At 45.9% G+C, this 23,826-nt stretch overlaps 1 protein-coding gene across 7 annotated transcripts in view; it reads left to right on the top strand.

Moving 5' to 3' along the window:
• The window catches only part of GALNT10 (polypeptide N-acetylgalactosaminyltransferase 10), a 223,090-nt gene that overhangs the window by 47,523 nt on the left and 151,741 nt on the right, over positions 1-23,826 (top strand). For 3 of the 7 annotated variants that reach the window (XM_058720956.1, XM_058720949.1, XM_058720965.1), the window contains exon 2: positions 376-495. The exons of the other annotated variants lie outside the window; for them this stretch is intronic. In XM_058720956.1, coding sequence (XP_058576939.1) covers positions 376-495 — 120 coding nt within the window. The remainder of the gene's footprint in view (positions 1-375; positions 496-23,826) is intronic. 7 annotated transcript variants of the gene reach the window in all.

Below are 23,826 nucleotides of genomic sequence, written 5' to 3' on the forward strand. Positions count from 1 at the left end.
CATAAATAGTCATCCTCGGGAAACGGTTTCGGCTCTCCTATTTTTATTTTAGTTGCACTAAGCTGAATTCCTCCCTGGCTCTGTTATTGTCTGAGGTGGTTGGGCTTCTACCTTCAGAAAAAAGTGTATCCTCCCTAATAAAACTACCATTTATTGAGCTCTTACTATGTACCAGCGGCTCAGCACACCTTCTATTTGATTCACAACAGCCTCCTGGGGGAGGTTCCCTTCTTTTCCTCCTTGTAGAGAGGGGGCCGCTGAGGCTCAATGAGGTGAAATCCTCAAGGCTGGTAAATGTCAGAGCTGGGATTTGTACCCCTAACTGTAGGGTTTCAGAGCCCTCCCTGTTAATGCCTCTCTTTGGTCCACATTCAGGGCCTTCCCAGCCTCACTGCCCACTCTTCCCTGTGTCGTCACATCCCCTTCTCATCAGTCTCAGGTGAGCAGAAGGCCTTCCCATGGTGTTTCATTTCTGCCTCGTTGGAACTCTGCAGGGTAGGTACTGTTTCCATCCCCATTTTATTTATTTACTTATTTATTCATCCCCAGTTTAGAGGCCAGGCTGGCTCAGGAGCCCTCTGCTGCAACAAAGGAGGTTCTCTGTCCTCCCTTCCGCCTACCTGCCCTTCAGTGCACAGCTTGGAGTCACTACCCCGGGCAGGAAGGGTCTCTATCAGTGGTAGCCATTTGTTGAACACCACTTATTTGACTAGTGTTGGGGTCGCAGATGTAAACGCACCATCCCTGCCCTCCAGGAGCTCACATTCCACTGGGGGAATGGAATACCTTCAGCTCCACATGTCCCATGAATTGGGCACTTCTGTTTCTGGCCTTGTAGTAATAGATGTCTGTGTTTTAATAAGCAATTACTATGTGTCAGATCTCTACTCACAGATTGATACCCCAGACTCCTGGTCATTTCCCATACCCTTCCTGGGAGGTAAGTTTATCGGAGTCCCCATTTAACAGGTGTGGAAACTGAAGGTCAGAGAAGACCTAAGTGCTTAAAGGAGAGACGTTCAGGATATGGCAGAATTGCTATGCAAACCCAGATCTGTCTGAATCCACAGGCCCCCTTCTGAGTTAGTAGTATTTCCTGTGTGTGTGTGTGTGTGTGTGTGTGTGTGTGTGTGTGTAAGCCTACACTTAACTAGATATCAGGTAGAGGATTAGGTCAGTGAGGGACACAGTCCTGAATAGGATGTTATCCTTGTCCTTCTGGGCCTACAGGATGATAGGGTGACAGACACAAAAATAACCCTCAAATGATAAATGCTACAGGGCAGTTCCTGGTTCTGGCTGAACTTGGGCAAGTCTCTTCAATACTCTCAGCACATTTTCTCACCTATAAAACAGTGAGGAATACCTCGCAGGTTTATGGTAAGCCTTAGAGGAGAGAAAATACGTAAAGCGCTTGGTGTGTGGTGGGTCCAGTAAATGGTAGCAGTTAGCACAGAAGTGTTAGTGAGACCCTAATTACAGGTCAGAGTACTCAGTGAGGGTCAGTTTGATACAGTTTGGGGTGTCCCAGTCTGTCGGTTATAGATCTACAAAGAGATGCTTAAGGACATGGCCCATTTCCAATGGTTTTGTGTGTGTGTCTTTGTCCTCGGTTGGGTGTGAGTCTCCCTAGTACGTGGAAGGTGTATACTCAACATCTAATAAATGCTCCCTGATTGAAAACAACAGTTCTGTTCTGTGGCCAGTGAACAGTCTGGGAAGTTGGGGAAAAGTCACACGGGGGTAGCTTATTTATAAACCTTATTTAGCAACCGCAGGTGTCAACAAGAGATTGGTTGAGAAAAGGGAAATTCCAGGCCGGGTACACTGAGGTCTACAAAACCCAGAAGGTGCCGTTTCGGTGTGATGTGTCACAGGGTTAGACCTGGGGTGACTCCCTGTCAGCTCCTTCCTAGCTCTGTAACCCGGGGCAGAACATGGCAGAGCCTGAAGTGTCCTCATCATGATTTGGGTGAAAAATACTTGCCTTGCAAGACTGGGGAGATCAAATAAGATAATGCTTGGAATGCATTTAGCATAGCTCTCTGGTGCAGAGCAGAGCTTAAATGCTCAGTAAATGGCTGGAGGTGTTACTTTGAGGGGGCTCCTTGCCAAGACTCTGAGCCACACAGAATTCTGTCTGATGGATGGTCTGTTTCAGATACCTGTCATTTTCACTTTTGACTGAGGTTTTTTCTGGAAATGCCCATGGATAGAATGTATTCTTGCCAGCTAGATGAGGCCCCTCTGGAGACACCCCACCCCAGCCCATTCCTGAGGAGTATGAGTTTGGAGTTTGGCCATTCCTTGGAATGCTGGGCCCCAGCTGGGGAGCAGAGCTACAGGATCTGTCAGCCCGGAGCCCCTGGAATGTGGAAAGAGACATTTGGAGGGAGATAAAGGGTATTGTAGAATGCTACAAAATACAGATAAGCACAAACACAAGAAGATAATCCCCACTGATTATGACCTTCCAGAGATAACCACAGTCACATTTTGGTATCTATCCACTCACATTTTTTGTTATTGTTGTTATGCATCTTAGTTTGGGCTGCTTTAACAAAATACCACAGACTGCATGGTTTATAAACAACAGAAATTTATTGCTCACAGCCCTAGAGTCTGGAAGTCCAGGATCAGGGTGCCAGCACGGTCAGGATCTGGTGAAGGCCTCTTCCATGTTGCAGACTGTCAATTTCGATTTCTCGTTGTCTCCACAAATAGAGAGCCGATTTGATGGTATTTGGAGGTGGGGCCTTTCAGAGGTAATTAGGTCATGAGGTTTGCACTCTCTTGAATGAATTAGTGCCTTTCTTAAAATGCCGTTAGACAGCAGTACTCTTTTCCCAAAGGATCTTTGAGAAAACATAACTTAATAATTTCTGTTGAGTGCTTACCCTGTAGCAGTCACTACTTAGGGAATTAACTATAGGGACTATTTTAATCCCCACAATGACCCCATAAGGTAGAACTATTATTGTCCCTGTTTTACAGATGCGAAACTGAGACACAGAGTGGTTAAACAGTTTGCTCAAGGTCACATGGCCACTAAATGAAAGAACCGGGAGTCAAAGCCAGGCAGACTGATTCTGGTTGTGCATTATTAACTGCTTTGCAATATTGCCTCCTTTGGATGAATCTCAAAGAGAGGGGAAGTTGTTTACGGGGGAAGGTGCTGAAGCCTCCAAGAGCACCCAGTCCTATGTTCAAGAGCACCCAAACAGAGACAAGAAGAGTCACATCATGTGCTCAGTGAATGCTGTATTTCTCCTCTATCTGCCATGTGCACTACAAAGTGCTCAGAAGAGAGTGGGGGTAGAAGGCAAGAGAGTCATCCCTGTTTTCTGCTCATGAATGGCACTTAAACTTCTGACATGTTTGAGCTCTGAAGTCTAAGAGGTGCTTAGAAAGCTTCTAGTTCATCACCCTGGTTTCACAGACAAGGGTCAGGGGCCCAACCAGGGAAGGACGTAGCCAAGGTCACCCAACGAGGGAGAGGCAGTGCCAGGAACCAGAAGCCAAGCCTCCAACCCAGTGCTAAGACCATGACCATGACCACAAACTCTTGGTTTTCATTGCCACATTACACACCAGTTGGAGATGAGAAGGCTCGTTTCCTCCTAAACCCAGGGCTTTGCCCATGCTGAGAACCGAATGGCCACCCAGTGATGGGTGGATTACATTGTGAGATATCATTCACACCAGTCTGCTTTCCTCATTGCATAATCACAGCCACATTTATAGGGAGAATCATTCTAGCCCCGCTGTGAAAATGAGATGGGATTCCAACCCCTGAAATGCTTTCTCTGAGGAACATCAGAGCAGGTTTGTTCTGTGAGCCCAGACTGGTGAAATTGGGGGAGTTCAGTGTTTATCCATTTAATAAACAAGTTTAGAGTACCTCCTCTGTGCCAGGGAGGGTGATAATCCAGCAGTCAGCAGGGCAGCAGATGTGAAAACATATAAACCCCATAAGGTGGCACAGGTGCTGTGAGGGGAGCAGGTGCAGCAGCCGGAGAGGGCACACGCAGGGGCAGTCATGTTTACCTGAGAATAAGACTTTGAGCAGGCACCAACTCTGGGCTACATCTGGGAAGTTGAACGTGGACTTATTTGCCAGGCAGATGGGGGGGCCGGGCGTTCCTGGCAAGGGAGAGAGCACGGTAGTGTGAAAAGCCCACCATTTTTGTGTTCCCCAAAGTAATTAGGTGTAGCGCAGGGGAGGAGCCCAGAAGTAAGATAAAGATGGGGGTGCTAACCACCAGGGGACTGGTGCATTCCACCCAGGAACTGAACCTTGACCCCAAAGACCGTGGGGAGCCAATGCAGGGAGTTGGGAAGCAGCCAAATGAGCAGCTCAGCTTTGCAATTTTAAAAGCTCACTGAGCTGTGTCATCTTGGAGAGCAGAGTGGAGGCCAGAAGACGTGTTTGAAGACTTGCGTGGTGGTTCAGGAGGACGAGATGAGGGCCAGAACCACCACTGTGGCAATGGGTATGGGTATACAAAGCCAAAGAAAAGAGGCCAGATGTGGGAGCAGTCGGAGAGGCAAGAGTCAGCACGACTAGGTCACCAGTAGGACATAGGGAGGAAGGGGCAAGGGGACATTGAGGCTGGTAGTGACAGCTGATGTGTGCTGCGCACTTAACCTGTGTACCAGGCACAGCGCTGAGCACCCGGCGTGGGTTATCTCATTTTAATCCCCAAGACAGGCGCCATCTCTGTAAACTTGCTGTCCCCGAGTCACAGCTGAGAAAATTGGCTCAGAAAGGTCACAACCTGCCCACTGTAACAAAGAGAACAAGTCAAGTAGCTGGGGTTTGAACCCAAGCAGTTTGCTTCCTAAACTCCTGCTTTGAACTGCACTGCCCCGCGGTTGCTGAGGTTTCTGGCTTTGGTCACTAGGTAAATGTGGACACTTTGCTCTAGTGCCGGCCATGTAGAGGAGTCAGAAGGGGAGAGGGTGCCCTGGTCTTACCGTTCCATATTAAGAACAGAACTGTTTTGGGCTCAGATAAGTTGCTAGGATGTATGCAGCAATACTAAAACTGGTTATGGATGGTTTTGAAATCGCTCTCAGTAGCTCCGTGGCTTTGCAGCTTTGCTTCGATTTCTGATGCAGTGGGAGGGGCACTAGATGGGGGGGGGGGGTCAGACCCAGCCTGCAGGTTAGCCTCTACTGGTTTCCAGCCACATGATCGATCCTAAGTAAGTAAGTCACTTTAGGTCCCTTTACCCCCCTACATAATGAGGTGGTCAGTCTTGTCCACATGTGCATGGAAGTCACCTGGAAAGCTTGTTAAAACAGACATCTGGGACCCACCCCCAGAATAGTGATCCTTAGGCCTACAGTGGGGCCTGAGAAGTTGCATTTCAGGGAGCTGCTGATGCTGTTGTACCGGGAGCTAGCCTCAAACACCCCCGTGGTGGGTGCTGTCTGTCTTCCCTTTGAGCTTACGGCCCCACTCCAGTGGGCACAAACACGCCAGGCACGTGAGTGCATGCTCCAGGACAGGTATAGAGGACACTCAGCCCCAGGCAAAGAGCACTAAACAAGTGACAAGTGTGGCACTTTGAAATGATAACAGGATGCAGTCCACCCTGCCCTCCCATCCTCTTCTATTCCTTCTCATTCTTTTCCCACCACTGGTGACCCCAAGTCCAGCCCCCTCCCCAGAGTAATCTGTTTCCCTGTGGGGTTTTCAGGAATGATGGGTCAGTGGAGGAACCCTACATCCCAACTGTTGTTTGGGCCAAGACACTGCCCTGAGCAGTTGATGAATGGACACGCAGGGCAGGCGTCCTCTCTGCAGATCCCAGAAGCTCACCAGCCTGAGTGGTGGGATTTCTCATAGAGCAGCCAACGGACCAACCTTCCACCTTGGTTGCGGTGGCCTGTGGCCTGAGTGTTGGCATGGGGTGAGGGGAGGAAAAGCTTCTCGCTCGCGCTTTCCCCGGCGTCACCTGTCTTGCTTCCTTGGCCTTCAGGGGCACATAAGGGAAGGCTTTTTTCTTGACCACACTCTGGGCATGGGCAGCCTCGTGCCTCTCTGTGACCCTGTGCCAGAGATCTGATGAAAAAATTTCAGGGAGACAAATGGAGATTACATGGAAATCAATCACGCGCAGCTGGTGTTCTCTGCAGGCAACTGTTCAGTTTTATTTCCTTTTCATTTTTCTCCCTGTTCCCTGGGATCGACTCCTTGAAGAGCTTGACACCAGCCAGAGTTGCGTGATTAAGTGGTAAACTTAAGCTGGCTGCTAGAACCTTCTGTGTGTTTCTACGAAGTGGGCGATTGTTCAGGGCAGCAGTTGGGTCATAAGTCCTCTGGACCACTGAGGGCATGGGGCCTTTTTAAAGGCATTTTTTGGAGTCTTACCTATCAGTGCCTAGGCGAGCTTTTTAAATTATTTTCCCTTAAACCCATTTGTAACTTTGGCTACTTTGGGCTGCAAGTAATGGAAGACCCAGTCATTTAAATGATACAAAGATCTATTAGCTCACATAACAAGAACCCTGGCAGAAGGGCACCTGTGGGATTAAGTAATTCTGTGGCTCAGCAACACGATCTGAGATTCGTATTCCTGCCGTCTTTTGGCCCTGCCACACTCAAGCATGTTCTCCCATGTTAAAGTTCCTCATTGCCCCCAGATGGCTGCTGTAGTTCCAGACATTACATGTAGGCACAGAAATCTGTAGGATGGATAACTGGACAAAATCAGAGTTCTTTTAGGAAGGGAGAAGGGGTTGGGGTGAGAAATGATCACTGGAGTGACTTAATCCAGGTATCAATCCTTGTTTAGAAACATTTACCCTTTCTGTTCTGAGTTGTTAACATCTTCTACAGGCATAATGAATGAGACTTTCACAGTATGCCCTCAACTTACTTTTCTAGTTTTAATTTCTTACCGTTCTCTGCGTGGAGCCATTGGGTAGCCAAATAGGACCACTTGCTGTTGCCGGAATGTGCCACGCATCTCCTCTTTCCCACTTGCCTTTGCTTGGGCTGTGCCCTGTATCTGGAATACACCCTTTCTATGATCCCTGTCTCGACACAAGACATGTCCAGGACAGGGATAGAAATAGAGCCTATCTGCAGTGCCTGGATGGCTCAGTCGGTTGAGTGTCCTACTTTGGCTCAGGTCATGATCTCATGGTTTGTGATTTCAAGCCCCATGTCAGGCTCTGTGCTGACAGCTCAGGGCCTGGAGCCTGCTTTGGATTCTGTGTCTCCCTTTCTCTCTGCCCCTCCCTCGCTTATGTTCTCTCTCTCTCTCTCTCTCTCTCTCAAAAATAAACAAACATTAAAAAAAAGAAAGAATGAAAGTGAGCCTTTCTTTTCTCCCTCCTGTCCCTATCTTTGAAAAACAATCTTTCCATCATAAAACAAAATCCAGGATACAGAAAACCATACAAAACAACTGCAGGCTTAAAGAATTATGTAATTGTATTCTTTGATGTTTAAGGCCAAACAGTGACAAGGGTTTGTGACACACTTTGTAGTCAGATACCGGGTTCACATATTTGTCTTCAAACACTGTCACGCTGTTTGGACGGGACGGCTTGATTCCTCCTTGTTTCATAGTTGACCACAAGTGATTCTGATGTCAGCATTTCTGCATGGGCATCAGCAGCCGTCTCCTGAACCTAGATGCTCCCATCTTCCCCGGTCACCTTATCTGTGCCCTGGCGAAGGAAAGAAAGAACGCTGTTTGGGCAGTGCTTCCTTCACGGTGTCATGCACTATCTCTTGGGTTTTTCTACCAACGTTGTGAAGTTATCACTCCCATTTTAGACATGTAGAAATGGAACTCAGAAAGGGTTAGCAGTTGCCCAGGGCTGTTTATCTGGTCAGTTACAGAGTACATTTTGAATCTCATTTGCTGAACTTCAAAACCAATATCTTTTGACTTCTTTACGCTTTCTTGCCCTTATGACTATATGTTTATCTGAGTAGAATTGTCTGACCCTGGATCTTGGAGGTTAGAAAGCCCCACTTCATCTTAGGCTTCCTAATATTCCCTATTTTTTAAAAAAAAGATGTTTGTATTAGGACTTTTTCAGTCACGTGACAGAAACTCATCTCACACAGGCTTAAGCAAAAAAGGGACTTAACTGGAGTATGTAAGTAGAAGCATGGGGAAAGTACTGCCTTCAGGCATGGCTGGCTCCTGGGGCTGAGAAGCCTTCAGTAATCTCTGCTTGGGACTGGTTGCTTCTCCTCGGGCTGGCTCTCCCCCTCGTGGTGGCGAGAGGCCGCCAGCATCTCTAGGCTTCCTTCCTCCAGCTTGGCAGCTCCTGCAGAGAGAGAAAGGCTCTTTTCTGATCTTTGTAATCAAAGTCACTGAGCCGATCTCTGTGTCCACTCTGGGCCATGCCCTTGTCTGTAAGCCTTTTACAGAGATCAGGAAGGTACCATACTCTTTGTATAGGTCAGGTCTCTACTTGTGGAACTGAGAGAGAAGCCAGCCCCACCCCCAGACCTCATGAACTGATGCTGGAAGAAGGCAGGTTCCCCAAGATCTAGGTGTAGGTTCTAGAAAAACAAAGGAACGAAGACTGAGAAGGCAATTGCCTGCTTTTATATTTAAGACAAGAGATATTTCAGTGTTAAGTGTTGTAGGGACTGAAAAACACCCTTAACCAGGATCCTGGCTTTCCAAGAAAGAAGGGCCAAATGCAGAATTTTAACACCACTTCAAAAACAGGTAATCTGTTATCAGCAGTTCAGATATTCTCTTTAAAAAAAAATAAAAGAACCGTTGGGACATTTGCCAAACCCACACTTTTCAAAATAGAAAAAGAAAGGGCCAGCTTGATTTTTCCCATGCATAACTAATATATGTACAATGCCAATTTCCTGAGGTCTTAACACAACTTCCTAGTAGAGCAATGCTTCATTTATCTGACATCATTAGGGAGTGAGGTTTTTTGGATGAGTGGGATTCTGCATTTGTGTTTTTAAGATATAAATCTGTAAAAACAAAAACAAAAACAAAACCTTCTTGAAGCACTTCTTTGTACTAACAGAATGCGCTGATATGAGGAATATAAATAAATATTTCCTAAGCCATTTAAATATCATGCTTCTCTGAAGTTAGGATATATACCAGTAGGTATGAGAATCCACAGCATAAACATGGCTCTTCTTTTCTGGACATCATTCAGGGGTGGGCCAATAACTGTAATGTTTATATGAAAATAACCATAAGTACATTATGGAGTAGAATGCAAAATTCTTATGAATTTTATAGATGAAACCTGAGTCGATTCGGTTACTAGGCAGATTCTGCCTTTTGCTCCCCTCCCATCCCTGTTTCCTTTCACCAACGTGTCCAAGCTGCAATGTTTTTTTTTTTTTTTTTCCTTCCTAAGTGTATATTGTCTTGAGCTATTCTCCATCACTACTTGGTCTTTACTTTATTCTAGGGAATAACTGAGCATTGCCAGGAAAAGCTAGATAGTCAAGCTTTTTAAAACGAATAGCATTAAAATTCACACATATACCTAAATCAGACTTGGCACGACAGGGGTTCTGTTATTTCTCTATATACTTTTTTTCATATTTGAAGATCAATCCAAAATTCCAATTATATTTCTCTCAGATGGTGATTTTTTAAAACTTCATTTAGTTCAGAAACTTTTTTTTTTACTTTTTATTTTGAAATCATTTTAGATTTACAAAAAATCGTGCAAAAATATTCCTTTGTACCCTTCACCCAGATTCCCCTAATGTTAACATCTAATACAACCATAATACAATTATCTAGACCATGAAACATTATTAATTGATCCACAGACCTTATTTGAACCTTGCCATTTTTTTCCCCACTAGTCTTTGTTTTTTCTGTTCCAGGATCCCACATTACATTTAGTTGTCATGTCTCCTCAGTGTCCTCCAATTTGTGACGTTTCTTCAGTCTTGTGTGTTTCGTGACCTTGACGCTTTGAAAAGAACGACCCGTTATTTTGTAGAATGTCCCCCAATTTGGGTTTGTGTGATGTTTCTCATAATTCGTTTGATGCATTTGGGCAAGAACACCACAGAGGTGATGTGCCCTTCTCAGCTCATCACATCAGAGAGATACATGGCGAGTTATTACCAGCAGTGTTCGGATGATGTATGCCATGGTTCTCCAGCATACAGTTACTATTTTCCCCTGTGCAATTAGTAAGTATCTTGTGGGGAGATAACTTTGAGACCATGTGAAAGTCCAGTTGTAGGACATTTTTCTTCAAAGGATGTTTTATGGGAAAGCCTAGCACAGAAAACAGGTAGAAATGAGGGGTTTTTATTGAAACAGACACGGGATGGGGTTGGCAGCCCAGCAGCCTCCACCCGCTTCCCTCCCCAACACAACCCCTGAGTCACCTCTGTTGAACCCATAAGCCTCTGTGGAATGCCGTGTGAAAATCACGGCTCTGGACTGTGGCGTTTGGCTTTTGGCTTTTACGACACCTACACGTACGCCATGAGCCCCTGGACTCAGAATATTTTACAGGATGCTATTCTTCCAAACTGAAAAGAACACAGTTAGATTTAACTTAAATGACATGAGGTACACCTGATGCCAATGAGCAAACATTTATTTAGCATCTTCTGTATAGCAATCCCTGTGCTAAATCCAGAGAATATAAAATCCACAAAATGCAATCCCTTCCCATGGATCCTGCATCTTTTCTTTCCAAACAGTGAGAACTTCATAATCTAGACTGAAGAAAGAAATGTGATGGGAGAAAAGAAACAAACCAACAAACAAAATTTGGCTTTTTTTTTTCTTTTTCTTTTTTTTTTTTTTAGGAAAGAAGGATACTTGAGGTTTTGAGGGTTGTGTTTTGAGTGAGTGCAGAGACCATTTTGACCTGAGTAGCCATCATATCTTGGTCAAAAGCAATTACTTTTCCTTCTGAGCAGCATGTGTACTTTAATGGGGGGGGGGGGGGGAGAAGAGTTGAGAGAGACCGTTCTAATGCCCTCGGTCCCCCCAGAAAGAGCCACCCTTTGGTGCCTTTGATTTTCCTTCCCATATTTGAAAGACTGTAAATTCTTGTCCTTCATGGATGAGGTGTTTGAGCTGTCCGTAATTACATTATTATTCCAGACACTGTGTGATGCTTCTTGCTGAGGAGGGAGGATTAGGCCGAGGAGGGAGCGTGCACCCAGTCATCTGCCCTGTGCCTGGCAAAGGAGATTATGCCTCTAGAAAGGTTTCTGGCTGAGGCTTTGTTACTTAATTAGTCTCCTGTCTCTTTTCCCTTTATGACAGCGGCAGGATCCAGGATGCACCCCCTTTTTAGATGAATGCAGTGCCTCTAACGAAGTTTTATAATCGCTCGTTTTAAACAAATCAGAAAATTGTCAAAACCCCTGTAGTCACGGGGAATTCAGGGGGTAGGAAATAACTTTTAAAGGCATATGTTTCTCGAGGGAGTAAAGTAGCAAATACCATCTCTTTAAATTCTGTTTAACATGAAGCGTTTATTGACTGTTCATGATGGTTCTGCACAATTTAATGCTCTTTTAAGTGAATATTATTTAGCTTCTTCACGCAAGTCGATGCAGACTTGTGGATCTGTAAATTTAGATGCTGATCACAACCAGAAGTCAATGTATAAAACGGTTACAATTTAATTAACTGGTAATAGATCTTATGCAATGTCAGGTTAAAGGGAATGTATAAATATTGCTTTATGAACCAGCCTTTGCAGAAAGTTTAGACACCGGCCATTCTCTCTCTTCTCCTTCTCATGGGAAGAGTTATGGGATGTCCCGATTACTGCGAAGAGTGTGAGGTGGTGTGGAAGCAGAGCGGGGGCGGGGGGTGGGGGGTACTGGTTATTAAACAGCTGTGTCCAGCCAATCAGCCTGCAAGAATTTGACTTCAGAGGTCAATAAAGATTCCTGACACCATTAATTTCATTTTATTAGATGCCATTGAAACGCATCAATTCATGCTTTGTCTTTGTCTTTTGATGGAGAAAGGAAGAGAGACAGTTTTGAAGGCTCGTAAGTAGATTTGAACAAAAGAGCAAGCATTAGTTCAGCCTTGCAGGTGGGGAGACTGGGAAACTGAGGCCCAGAAAGAGGGGAACCTGGCCCTTGGCCCTGTCTGACAGCACTGCATGCAGTTGGTGAAGCCAAGGACCTCAGAGAGTGTACCCCAAACCCAGTATCCCTTAGCAGCTTTGCCCTGATTTCTTGTCCCTTTAGGAGATGAGGCCCTTGGGCACTGGAGCTCATTTGTTCGGCAGCTCTGTGTTAAGCACCAAGGGAAAAAGTGTCCCGCTGCCTTTCTTCCACCAGCCAAGTTGGCCCCAGCTGAGAGTTTTATTCCCACTACCTGAAGCATATCTGCTCCACCTTAAAAGACCGGGAAGTGGGGCGCCTGGGTGGCTCAGTCTGTGGAGCATCCGACTTCAGCTCAGGTCATGATCTCACGTTTGAGCCTCGTGTCGGGCTCTGTGCTGACAGCTCGGAGCCTGGAGCCTGTTTCGGATTCTGTGGCTCCCCCTCTCTCTGCCCCTCCCCTGCTCATGCTCTGTCTCTCTCTCTCTCTCTCTCTCTCTCTCTCTCTCTCTCTGTCAAAAATAAATAAACATTAAAAAAAAAAAAAAAAAAAAAAAAAGACTGGGAAGAGCCCTGGACTAGGACTAGGAGTCACATGATCTGTGAACCTGAGACCAACCACTAGCCCAGGTTAGACGCCCCTGCGTGGACTTCCTGCAGTTCCCTCAGTTTACCAGCGTTCACATTTTGTTGTTGTAGCTCATTTAATTATCTTCCCCACCCAGTCCGACCTATCTAGCTCACCAGCGTGTCCCCGGGCCTGGGACACAGCACCTGACACACAGTGGATGCTTCGTGACGATTCAAGAATGAGTGGATTCACCTCAGATCTGCAAACCTTCTTCTGCAAGATGGGCGTGATCACTTGTTCGCTTTCTACCCCATGTGGGGACAAGCGAGCTGACATTTGTGGAAGAGCCGTAGGTGCTACATGAACGTGGAGAGAGAGTTCCCGTGAGTCACTGGCACTATTGTAATGTCCTAGGCTGTAGCTATATCGCATTAGCTCCTCTCGCTATGATTACCTTTTGGTGAGAATACATCTGAGTGACTGTCAGTATCGTGCCTAGAATGAGAGACTCCCAGCGTTTAAAGACACCTCCCATGTGTTCCTCTCCCCCCATGTTATGGATTAGGGAGGGGCCCAGAGAGGTTGATTTACCTGCCTGGCATAACGCAGGCAATCTGTGGCTAAGCCAGGAGTAAGTCCCAGGATCCCTGATCCTGCCACCCGCCACTCAGTGCTTCAAGGCTTCATTGCTCTTGGAGAAGCTGTGGAGAATTTAATTAGCTCCGGTCTGAGATGTGATACATGGCAGAGCTCATTACTGTAGGGAAGCTGGTGGGTATCACTCTGCAATGCTGTCCCCTGTTACAGTTCAGTGCCCCCAGTAACTCTGGCAGTCAAGACAGCCCGCCGGCCAAGTATCCTGGAGGGCCACTTTCAACACAGAAACCCAGATTCTGCAGTGCCCCTCAGATGCACTCCCTTCCACCTCAGCCTCACCTGCTGCCCTCCCCTGAAATGGCTGCTGATGCCAAATGGAGGCCTTAAGTTGTTGAGAAGCATTTCCTAGTTAAGAGGCACGAGATCATTTTGCTTGGCACTAAGCTGGGCTCTGACCAAGAACTCTTAGAAGTCATCAACTAGAGGGGCGCCTGGGTGGCTCAGTCGGTTGAGTGTCCGACTTCGGCTCAGGTCATGATCTCACAGTCCGTGAGTTCAAGCCCCGCGTCGGGCTCTGTGCTGACAGCTCAGAGCCCGGAGCCTGTTTCAGATTCTATGTCTCCCTCTTTCTCTGACCCTCCCCCATTCATGCTCTGTCTCTGTCTGTCTCAAAAATAAATAAACGTTAAAAGAAAAAAGTCATCAACCAGAGACTGCTCCCAAGCTGTTGATGCGGTGAGCAAGAGGAACATGCTTTATGATCCACCGGGATCAGGGAGGAATACCTTTTCTGGACTAGACTTTGTTTTTATTCTTTTATTGCCAACACCAGGAAATGCAAAAGGAGATTGGGGAGCAGGTGCAGATTAAGGGAAAACAGAAGAGACATGACAAGTAAATACAAGGCAGAATCCCCGATTGGATCCTGGTTTGAGGAAAAGATAACTGTAAAAGCACTTTGGAGACAGACAGTCACAAGTGTTGGTGAGGAAGTAGAGGAATTGGAACCCTTATGCATTGGTAGTGAGACTGTGAAATGATGCAGTATATTTGGAAAACAGCGCCCAGGTTCCTCAAAAGGTTGAACACAGTTGCCCTGTGACCCAGCAATTCCAATCCTTGCTGAAACATACATCCACACAAAAACTTGTGCATGGATGTTCATGGCAGCATTATTCGTAACAGACAAAGGGTGGAGACAACTGAGATGTTTGTCAACTGATGAATGGGTGCACAAAATTTGGTTTATCCGTAGTACTGTGGAATATCATTCGGCTGTAGAAAGGAATGAGGGACTGATACCTGCTACAACACAACCTTGGAAACATTATGCTAAGTGAAAGAAACCAGAAACAAAAGGTCACCTATTGCATGATTCCATTTATATGAAATGTCCAGAAGAGGCAAATCCATAGAGAGAGAACATAGACTAGTGGTTCCCAAAGACTGGGGGGAGGAAGAAATGGGGAGTGACTGAAATTTGTACAGAGTTTCCTTTTAGGGTGATGAGAATGGTCTAGAATTAGTGGTGAAGATTGCACAATTTTGTGAGACTACTAAAAACCACTACATTGTACAATTTAAGAAGGTGGATTTTATGTTATGTGACTCATGTGCCAATTAAAAAAATTAATAAAAATAATTTGAGAGACAGTGGGAAAATTTGAATACAGAGTGTATATTAGATAATAGTTGATATCAATGTGATAATGGAATTGTGGTTATATAGGAGAATGTTCTTTTGCTTGTGAAATGCATACTGAAGTACTTAGTGGTCAAGCATCATGATGTCTGCAATTTACTTTCACATGATTCAGCAAAAACTGTATAAAGAGGTTGGTGAGCAAATGTGGTAAATACTAATAAGTGGCAAACCTAAGAGAAGGGTATACTGGTGTTCTTTTTATTATTCATACAACTTTTCTGTTGAAATTGTTCAAAATAATAGGTTGGCAAATCTCACTTTTTAAAGTGAGGTGGAAATGTTAGAATACCGAGGGACAGAGACAATTTGAAGGGCTTTTTGGCTTTCTGCCGTGACCCTCTAGTCTCTCTAGCACAAGGCTAAACAAACACTGGTTTCAGCCTTCCCCAGAGGAAATTAATTCCTTGTCTGAGCAGTACAGACCCCCACTCAGCTCTTAGGGAGTGCCTGAAACCACAGCCAAACATTGCAAGCCCACCTGTCAACTTCCTGACCTCCAATGGGCAGAAGTGACAGCCAAGGGGACCTCCTGCCCCCCACAGCTCCCTCTCTGACCTCATTCCAAGGAAGGGGAGGAGCCTTGGTGGGGAGACTTTTTTCTCTCTTCTCTAAGGGAAACACTGAAAGATAGCAAGTATAATTTCTGAAGAGCAAGTATTCTCAGTGAGTTTTCCAAACCTTACGTGTTCTTCCCTTGTTGGCAGTATTTATATTTTGAGAAGGGATGTTTTGGAGCCTTATGGTAACTTGTCCAGTCCCTTATTTCTTTGTCCTGCTCCCCCATATGTGAAAGAACCAGCAGGGTCTCAGGTAGCCTTTAGACTCATGAAGGAGAATTTGACCACATCAGCTCCAGAACAAATGGGAGGAACAATAGTGGAGAACATCAGACCTCAGAAGAAAGGGACACCCCTGTGGAAGGTGCCTCAGAGCTGCCCTGTTTCCTGATGCCAATGAGACCTTCCTTGAGAGAAATCCATTGCCCTCACCCTCGTGCCCACCCACAAAGTGTAGTCAGGAGCATTTGCGAAAGCTTTAAACCAACAATTGCTTTTATAGTCTGCAGACTGATTTTTCAATGTGCAGATTTGCTATAAATTTATAGAGTGTTTTGATTCTAAATTCACAATGTGCATCTTTAATGGCTCCAAGTTTGGATAATTTCATGCTGTTTATATCCTAGCAGCAATGGTTTATGCATATTTCCCAAGCTATTACCCTCCTAGGAGAAGAGTGAACAACCTCCTTTTACAAAAGACAGTCCCATATGTCCCGGTTTCGCGTGTCTCTCTCCAAAGATCATTTTGCATTGAGATGCGAGGAGAGCATGACAGCTGGATGAGGCACCCACCCCAGTTTGCAGGCAGGTGGGTTTGTGGGTTTCCTGGACTCTCCTACCCGGCTCCCAGATGGCCCTGCATTTGAAAATCACCAGTTAGGCACTTTGCAGTCACCTGGAGTTTTTCTACTAAGACATTTTTCAGCTTGATTTTTAAAATACGTTGCCCACCTCCCTCCATTCCCATCAGGAGAGAACTTTGTTATTAACATGTGATGAGACTCTTAAAAAAAGAGCCAGGAATTTGCTTTCCGGGAGTCCAACCTGAGGTGGTAATCAGAAACGTGAGATGTGAGGATGTTTACTGAAACTTACAAAAAAATTTTTGATAATAGTAAAATATATATAGCATGAAAAAATGTAATAGTGGAAAATTGGAAGCAATTAAATGTCCAGCAGTAGGGGATATGATTCACCCATGTAATAGAATATAATACACCCTTTGAAAATACTACTTTCTAAGAATTTTTAATGATAGGAAATTTCTATTGACACACAATGACAGGTGAAGAAAGATGGTTTCAGACCTCCAATTATGCCTCCAGACTTCAGATTTCAGCCACATGCCTTGAAACAAGATAGAAAGGGTAACCACAGAATTATCAGCAGTGGTTACTATTGGATGGTAGAATTATGGAGGATTTTTTATTTTCTTATTTTTATTCTTTAAAGTTTATTTATTTATTTTGGTAGAGAGAGAGAGAATCCAAAGCAGGCCGTGCCCTCCACGCTGAGCCCGACATGGGGCTCAGTCTCACAACTGATCATGACTTCAGCCGAAATCAAGAGTCAGACATTCAGTCAACTGAACCACACAGGCACCCTGAGGATTTTTTAAATTACATATTTTTTTTTAAATTTTGAGATAATTGTGGATTTTACATGTAGTTATAAAAACATCACAAAGAGGTCCTGTGCACCTTTTTCCCCAGTTTCCTATAGGGTATTTAAATTGTCTTCTCTGTGCTTTTATGGTTTCCAAAAAAATCTACAGTCAGGGAAAACAAAATTAAGGACTGTCATTAAAAACAAATTTATCGATCCTTCCAGAGAACCTTGCTCCAGGTTGTATCTGGTCTATATTCCCTTTTCTTGGACCCCAAATCCCATTGCCTGTCCTTTTGGTCCACTGTAGATCTTAGCACCTGCTAATCTTGTAGTTAATTAGATCTTTGCCCATGAATGGACTTTCATATAGTGAGTTCATGCTGGAACAACAGGACATACCTTCCAGAAGCCTCCGGTTTACTCAAACTATTTGGAGAAGAAAAGAAAGAAACAGGGGCACCTGGGTGACTCAGTCAGTTGAGCGTCTGACTTTGGCTCAGGTCATGATCTCACGGTTCATGAGTTCAAGCCCCACATCAGGCTCTCTGCTGTCAGTGCAGAGCCTTCTTTGGATCCGCTGTCCCCCTCTGTCTCTTTGTACCTTCCCCGCTCATGTTGTCTCTCTCTCAAAAATAAATAAATGTTAAAAAAGGAAAAAACACATTACTTTTATATTAAATTAAGACATCCATTATAGAGTGGAAAGTAAGGATTGAGATGTGATGAATATTTAAGATAAAGCGGAGTCACTGTTTGAGAAACACTGCTAGTGAATGTTGAAGAAATGCTTCCTGAGTTGAACTATGCCGTCTGGTGAATATTGGGAAACACACAGCACTGTTGGACATCATGGGAAAGAGCATGACTGGAGTCATTCTGCTTAACTTTTGAAGACAAGGTTTAGATTTTTGTCTTTGTTTTCATGCCACATCTTGCAGGAACACCCCATACCGAGAGGTCAGGGGCCCTGGGTTGGTTTCTTGACGCCGGCATTGACCTCTGTGGGAACCTGGCAGGACGTCTTGTCTCTGGGCCCCCTCTTCCTTGCCAGCAGAATGAACTGTTCAGACCAGAGCACCCCAGTGGGCTCTCTAACTCTGAGGTGCTCAGGTCAGTCAGCGTGAAGCGTGTGACTTTCCCAGGTTTCTCAGACTCCTGGGAAGGAGGGAAGGGCACCTAGGGAAGGACAATGCACAGGGAACCTGCAAGGGCATTAGCTTCCTTGGAAGCTAGTCTTCATTGATTTGGGTCTCCCTCTGCCTCTTGCTGACCTTTCCTGTCAGCAAGTCTCTTTTGTCATTAAAAAAAAAAAAAAAAAGCTCGAGTGAAAGAAGGTTGTAGAAATTGATTAAGTAGACACCCCCATTTTTCCCCCTTTTTCTCTCTCCTAAAGATTATCTTAGAGATGCCAAAAGCAATTTTTATAGGCAAGTTGGTCTTTTACAAAAGATGTGTTTACAAAGCATGAAATTAACATTTTTGCACAGAGCCAAATAATTGCTTAAAACATGGTGACTTTCAGCAAGTTTGTAGCTTGAACAGTTATTAGTAAGGTCAGATGCTACGTGCACTAATGCAATTATCGGACTCCACCACCAAAACAAACTTGGCCAAGCATCTTGTGAGGGAACAGGTGTTCCTAAGCCATTCACCCATGAGGTCATTTCAGATGTTGGGAGCAGCACCATCCATTGACATTGCGGTCCACCGAATGCTTCAGTGTTACAGGGCCACCCCACTCCTGGAGCTTCAGACCCCTACAAGTCCACTTATAAAGTTACCCCCAAGCCCCCTGGCCAAGAGGAGCTGAAGAGATTAACCAGTGTCCAAGCACTTCACTCCTTACGAGTGGGAGGCTTCCCCTTCAGACTAGACAGCACATTTGGATTAGAGAGAATCAGATGCCAGCATCCAAAGGGAAGGGACAATAGAGCAGACACATTTGGGCAAACAGCTTGTATATTTCAGTAGCAACTTAGGACATCCTTAAGTTCATAAAGGTGACCAAAGAACATTAAGTTCCCTCCAGGAAAATCTATTCAAGGAGTCATGTTGGTGCGTGATTTTGGATTTGCATTCTTATTGGTAATGTTAGGCGGTATAACAGATCAACCCTGAAATGTCAGTGCTGTAACTCACAGAGATTTATTTCTCATTTACAAATTACACTCTGGCGTAGGTCTCCAGAGCACTCCAGAAAGGAGAGGGGGAAGATGGAATTATTGAGAGATTCCCAGGGAACTTACCTAAAATTCATTTGGGGAAACATGAAGAATCTGAGATGTCTCATCTTTTTGTGGCTCAGAGTCATGCGGTGGAAAAAAGAAAATTCTCCCTTCCCTGTGCTTACCCACTGGTGGAGTATATACTCTAAAAACAAAGGGAACGTGTTTGAGATGACCTCCACTGCCTGGCTGGGATCAAGTTTTGCAGAGTACAGAGTACAAGTATTGGAGCCAGACAGACCCGGGTTCAAGTCCCGGCTTTACCACTTGCTATATCCGTGGCCCTGGGCAAGTTACCAACACCTTGTACAATTTTAGCTACTGTCTGCAACTTGGGGAAAATAATTGTACCCACCTCAGAGGGTTATTTTGAGGGTAAATGAGATGATGCACTGAGAGGGAATTATTCCAGGGACTAGCACACAGTACGCACCCATTCATCCGTTTAGTTCCTTCAGCTAACGGTTTTTGAGCACCTCTGTGATGCTACAGCTAGCTGCCCTAGAACCAGTGCTTCCCCTGCCCTTCTCTTCTGACACTTCTAGTGCAGGCACAGATAGGCATTAATTAAATAATCACTCTAAATAAAGGTCTACTTGCTAACCTTTTTAAAAAATGTTTATTCATTTTTGAGAGAGAGAGACAGAGTGTGAGTGGGGGAGGGGCAGACAGCGAGGGGGACCCGGAATCCGAAGCAAGCATGCTCCGGGCTCTGAGCTGTCAGCCCAGAGCCTGATGTGGGGCTCAAACTCATGAACCATTAGATCATGACCTGAGCCAAAGTCAGACACTTAACCCACTGAGCCACCCAGTCGCCTGCCACCACCCCCCGCCCCCCCGCCCAAGGTCTATTTATTAACTTGATGCTCTGAAGAATAGGATTGCTGTGTTTGCCAGAAGCCTTGACTGAGAAGTCAGGGAGGGCTTCTCAGAGGAAGTGGCATCTGAGCTGAGATGTGAAATGAACTTGGTGGAGTGGGAACAGTGTGACCGTTGTTTTTGAGGAAATAGCATGTGCAGAGACCCTATGGCAGGAAAAAGTGAGGTGCCTTCGAAGAACTCAGGAAAGTGTCCAGACCTCTGAGACCAAGGGGAGCATGGTACAGGATGGGCTGGCGTGGTGGGCAGAGGCTAGGCCATGTAGGACCTCGTGAGAATGTTAAGGAGTTGGGTTTCATCTTAAGAGCCATGGGAAGTCATTGAAGGTTTTTAAGCAGGGGCTTAAAAATTACTAAGCTCAATAAATGTTAGCTGTTATTGTTCCTTTCCGGAAACTTTTATATCACATCCAACAGTATTGGCTCTCTTATTGGATTCCATGAATATATAATTTAAACACATACACACACACAACAGCCCTATTGATTTATTTGGTGGTCTGAAAGCAGGATCTGTAATGTGCCGGAGCCACTCAGTTCCTTATGATGTGCTTCCTCCTCTGTGTGGAATCAGAAGGACACAAAAAGCAACCTGGACCCAGGACAGAAAGGTGAGACCACGGGAGGTGGAGCAGGGCCCAGCTGGATGCGGCAGGGACTCGAGAGGCCTGCTGAGCCGGGTAGGCTTCCACAGCCCAAGCCAGGCCACCTGCAGGCCTCTGATGGTGCATGGATGTAGGATGGCAGGAGAAGAAGAGGAAGCTGGAACGGGGGAGGCAGACAGGATGTTGGTGTACCTGTGGGGAGGGAATTTAGGGCCAGACTGGCAGAGGGCAGGAGTGGGGCTGTGGGCCAGACGACTAAAGGGGACAGCCAGGTGAGGGAGTTTGGGCACCGAAGCTCACTGACCCACGTGAGAATGCTCGCTCCCCAAATCTGGGGTCCTGTGACCCTACTCATTCTCCTGTCAGAGGCCTCACTGGTCCCCAAAGCGGGTGACTTGGCTAAGGTCTCTAGTGTGGGTCAAGTGATCCCAACTCTCAGAACATATTTGCTTCCTCCATATGTGACTGTGCTTGACCTGGGCTGTTGTTGTCAGCTCTGTGGTTCAACACCGGAGCTCTCCTGCCTGAAGAAAGTTGTGTTTCCCATCTTTCAGCCTTCACCCACTCATCCGTCAGTGGTGAATCCTGAAGTTGGAACAGGATAGAGTGTCTCCCTCGTGCCAGGCTTTGATCTGGCTCCAGTCTAGTTGTGTGACTGGATAACCAGTTATCCAAACCTAGCATCATTTTGCTTGAGAACAAGGGCAGGGCCAGACTGAAAATGGCCCCGGGCCCACAGACTCAGCAGACTTTGTATAGACAGGAAGCAGATGGGCAGAGTGATTTCCACACCCTCAGCTAAACAACAACCAACAGCCTCTGGTTTCATGGCTTCAGAAGGTATGATGGCCACTCCCACACGTCTGTCCTTTCATAGCCACAGAATGCTTTCATATATATACATGGTCTCCTTTGAGCCTCCTTACAGCGGATACGGTCGCCTGGGCAGGTGTTATCCTGCCCCTTCTTCAGATGAAGAAACTGAGGCCTGGTCATTAGGCACCATGCTCAGGGTCACATGTGAAGTCAGAGCTTCTGGGTCATCACGTAGCCAGTCAGGATTCACCTACTGGGAGTGGCTTGTGTTGCTTACTTCTGTGCCTTAGAGAGAGAGACAGAGACAGAGAGAACTTGAACTGGAGACATGATTGGGGAAATACTAGCCTGGACAGATATTTAAATCCTGTATATGAGGGTGTGGCTACATGTAGAGCAAATAGGGATCAGTGTGGGGCTTAACATCCTGTAGATGATTTTGCTGCATTTAAGTTTTCCGAGTCGCAGGCTTTTGTGGGTGTGTCTGTCTTATGTGTCCATTTCTATCTGGCAAGGAGGCCGAAGTTAATATATCTGTAAATTTTGTGTTCTTTGAGTCCTGACCTCTTTCAGACCCAGTAAGTGCCACATGTCCAGCTGCCCGTGACTCCTTTAGGAAACTAAAACACACACCAAGAGAGGAGAGGGTTGAAAGCCAGAAATGCAGGTGGGGTCCACATTCAGATTCAGGTCAGCCGACGTAGTGTGTTTCTTAGGGAATAAGTCCTCTGCAGTATGAAGTCTGAGCGGCTTACTCCCTCCTCTGCTTCCTTCTTGTGTAATTTTTAAAAGCATAAAAAAATGAAATGGGGCCCTTTCACATATGAGACAGCTATTTTCTCAGGTCTCACGCCTTCCTTTTGATTAGCCTGAATAATACAACTTATAATTATGCCCTGCCTGGCAGCGTATTTTTGCCTTGTGAGTGCCAGTCACAATTTCTGGGCAAGTGAATACCATTGACAAGGAACCTCTCTTTTTCCACCTTTGGTTCCAGGTGGCCCCTCTGTGGTGCTCTTTCCACCCACGCTGGCCTCCAGGGCTGCGTCTCCGTGGTACTTAAGTCATTTCACCAAGAAGTTCTCCCCAAATCCCTTGTTTATCTGGGGGTGGTGGGGAGGGCCGAGCCCCTCTCCAGAGGGAGCCACGCCAGTGTGATTAATTAAGGTAAATAGGGGAGTGATCGGCAGTGGCTTAAGCTCCAGGCACGTAACCTAGGCAACGGCAGGGAGTCTGCACCTCTGCTGACAAGTAACATGGGATTAATTTTTTCTCAGGTCGACGGCCATCTCTTATGCTCAGAGTCCACTTCAAGAGCCGTGAGAAAGGGCTGGGCTTTTGGACAACAGGGGGTAGGAGGAGTAACTAAGAGTCTGCCAGGGGGTATCGTGGGTGTATTTTCCCCTTCCGAAACATGATGTGGGCAGGGTAATGGGCAGACGTGACATCGAAGGCGTCAGGGCCAAAAGCAACTCTCTCACTTTAGGAACTCGAACAAGTCCCTCCTGAGCCTGGGATCAGCAGTTCTGCTTTCCTATGCCAGCTTCCTAGTCAGTTTCCTCATCTGGAAAATGGGACAATAATCATAGTGCCGTCTTCCAGGCTTGTTGTGAGGATAATGCCTGTAAATTGCCTAGCAAAGCCTGGCAAATGGGAAGTCCAGTAAATATCGGCCCTCTGGGGTCTTCTCTAGGAGAGAAAGAGGCTCTGAGTGCACTTCCATACTCTTTCCTACCAGGAAGAAAACGGGTTCAGTCTGCAGATGGGTCCAATAGAGGCAGGTAGGAAAAGGGGCTGCAGACAGATGTAGGAGAACGAGGCATAGGAAGCAGGCAGGAAGGTGGGGAATTGGGGGCTGTAGCCTGAGGGCCAGGAGACCAGTGGGGAGGTTGACCGTACACCCCCAGAGGAGCTCAGGGAGATGTTGCCCCTCCTACAACTTCAAGAATTTTGGTTCGAGCCTGAGTTCCTGTCCGTTGGCTCAGACTTCTTGCTGAGCATGTGCTTTCAGCTGCTAGCAACTGCTGGCTTGAACACTGGCCAGTTGAGAATGGGATTCTGGTTGTTTTTCTACCATGTGAAACAAAGACCAGGGAGAAACATGGTCACATGAAAAAGACATGAAATTTTCCTGCTCAGTGAGTGAGGCCAGAAGATGCATAATATATGGTTTCTGAAGCTACAGGTGGATTGGA

The sequence above is a fragment of the Neofelis nebulosa genome, chromosome 1, assembly GCF_028018385.1.
Source record: "Neofelis nebulosa isolate mNeoNeb1 chromosome 1, mNeoNeb1.pri, whole genome shotgun sequence".
NCBI classification, from domain to species: domain Eukaryota; kingdom Metazoa; phylum Chordata; class Mammalia; order Carnivora; family Felidae; genus Neofelis; species Neofelis nebulosa.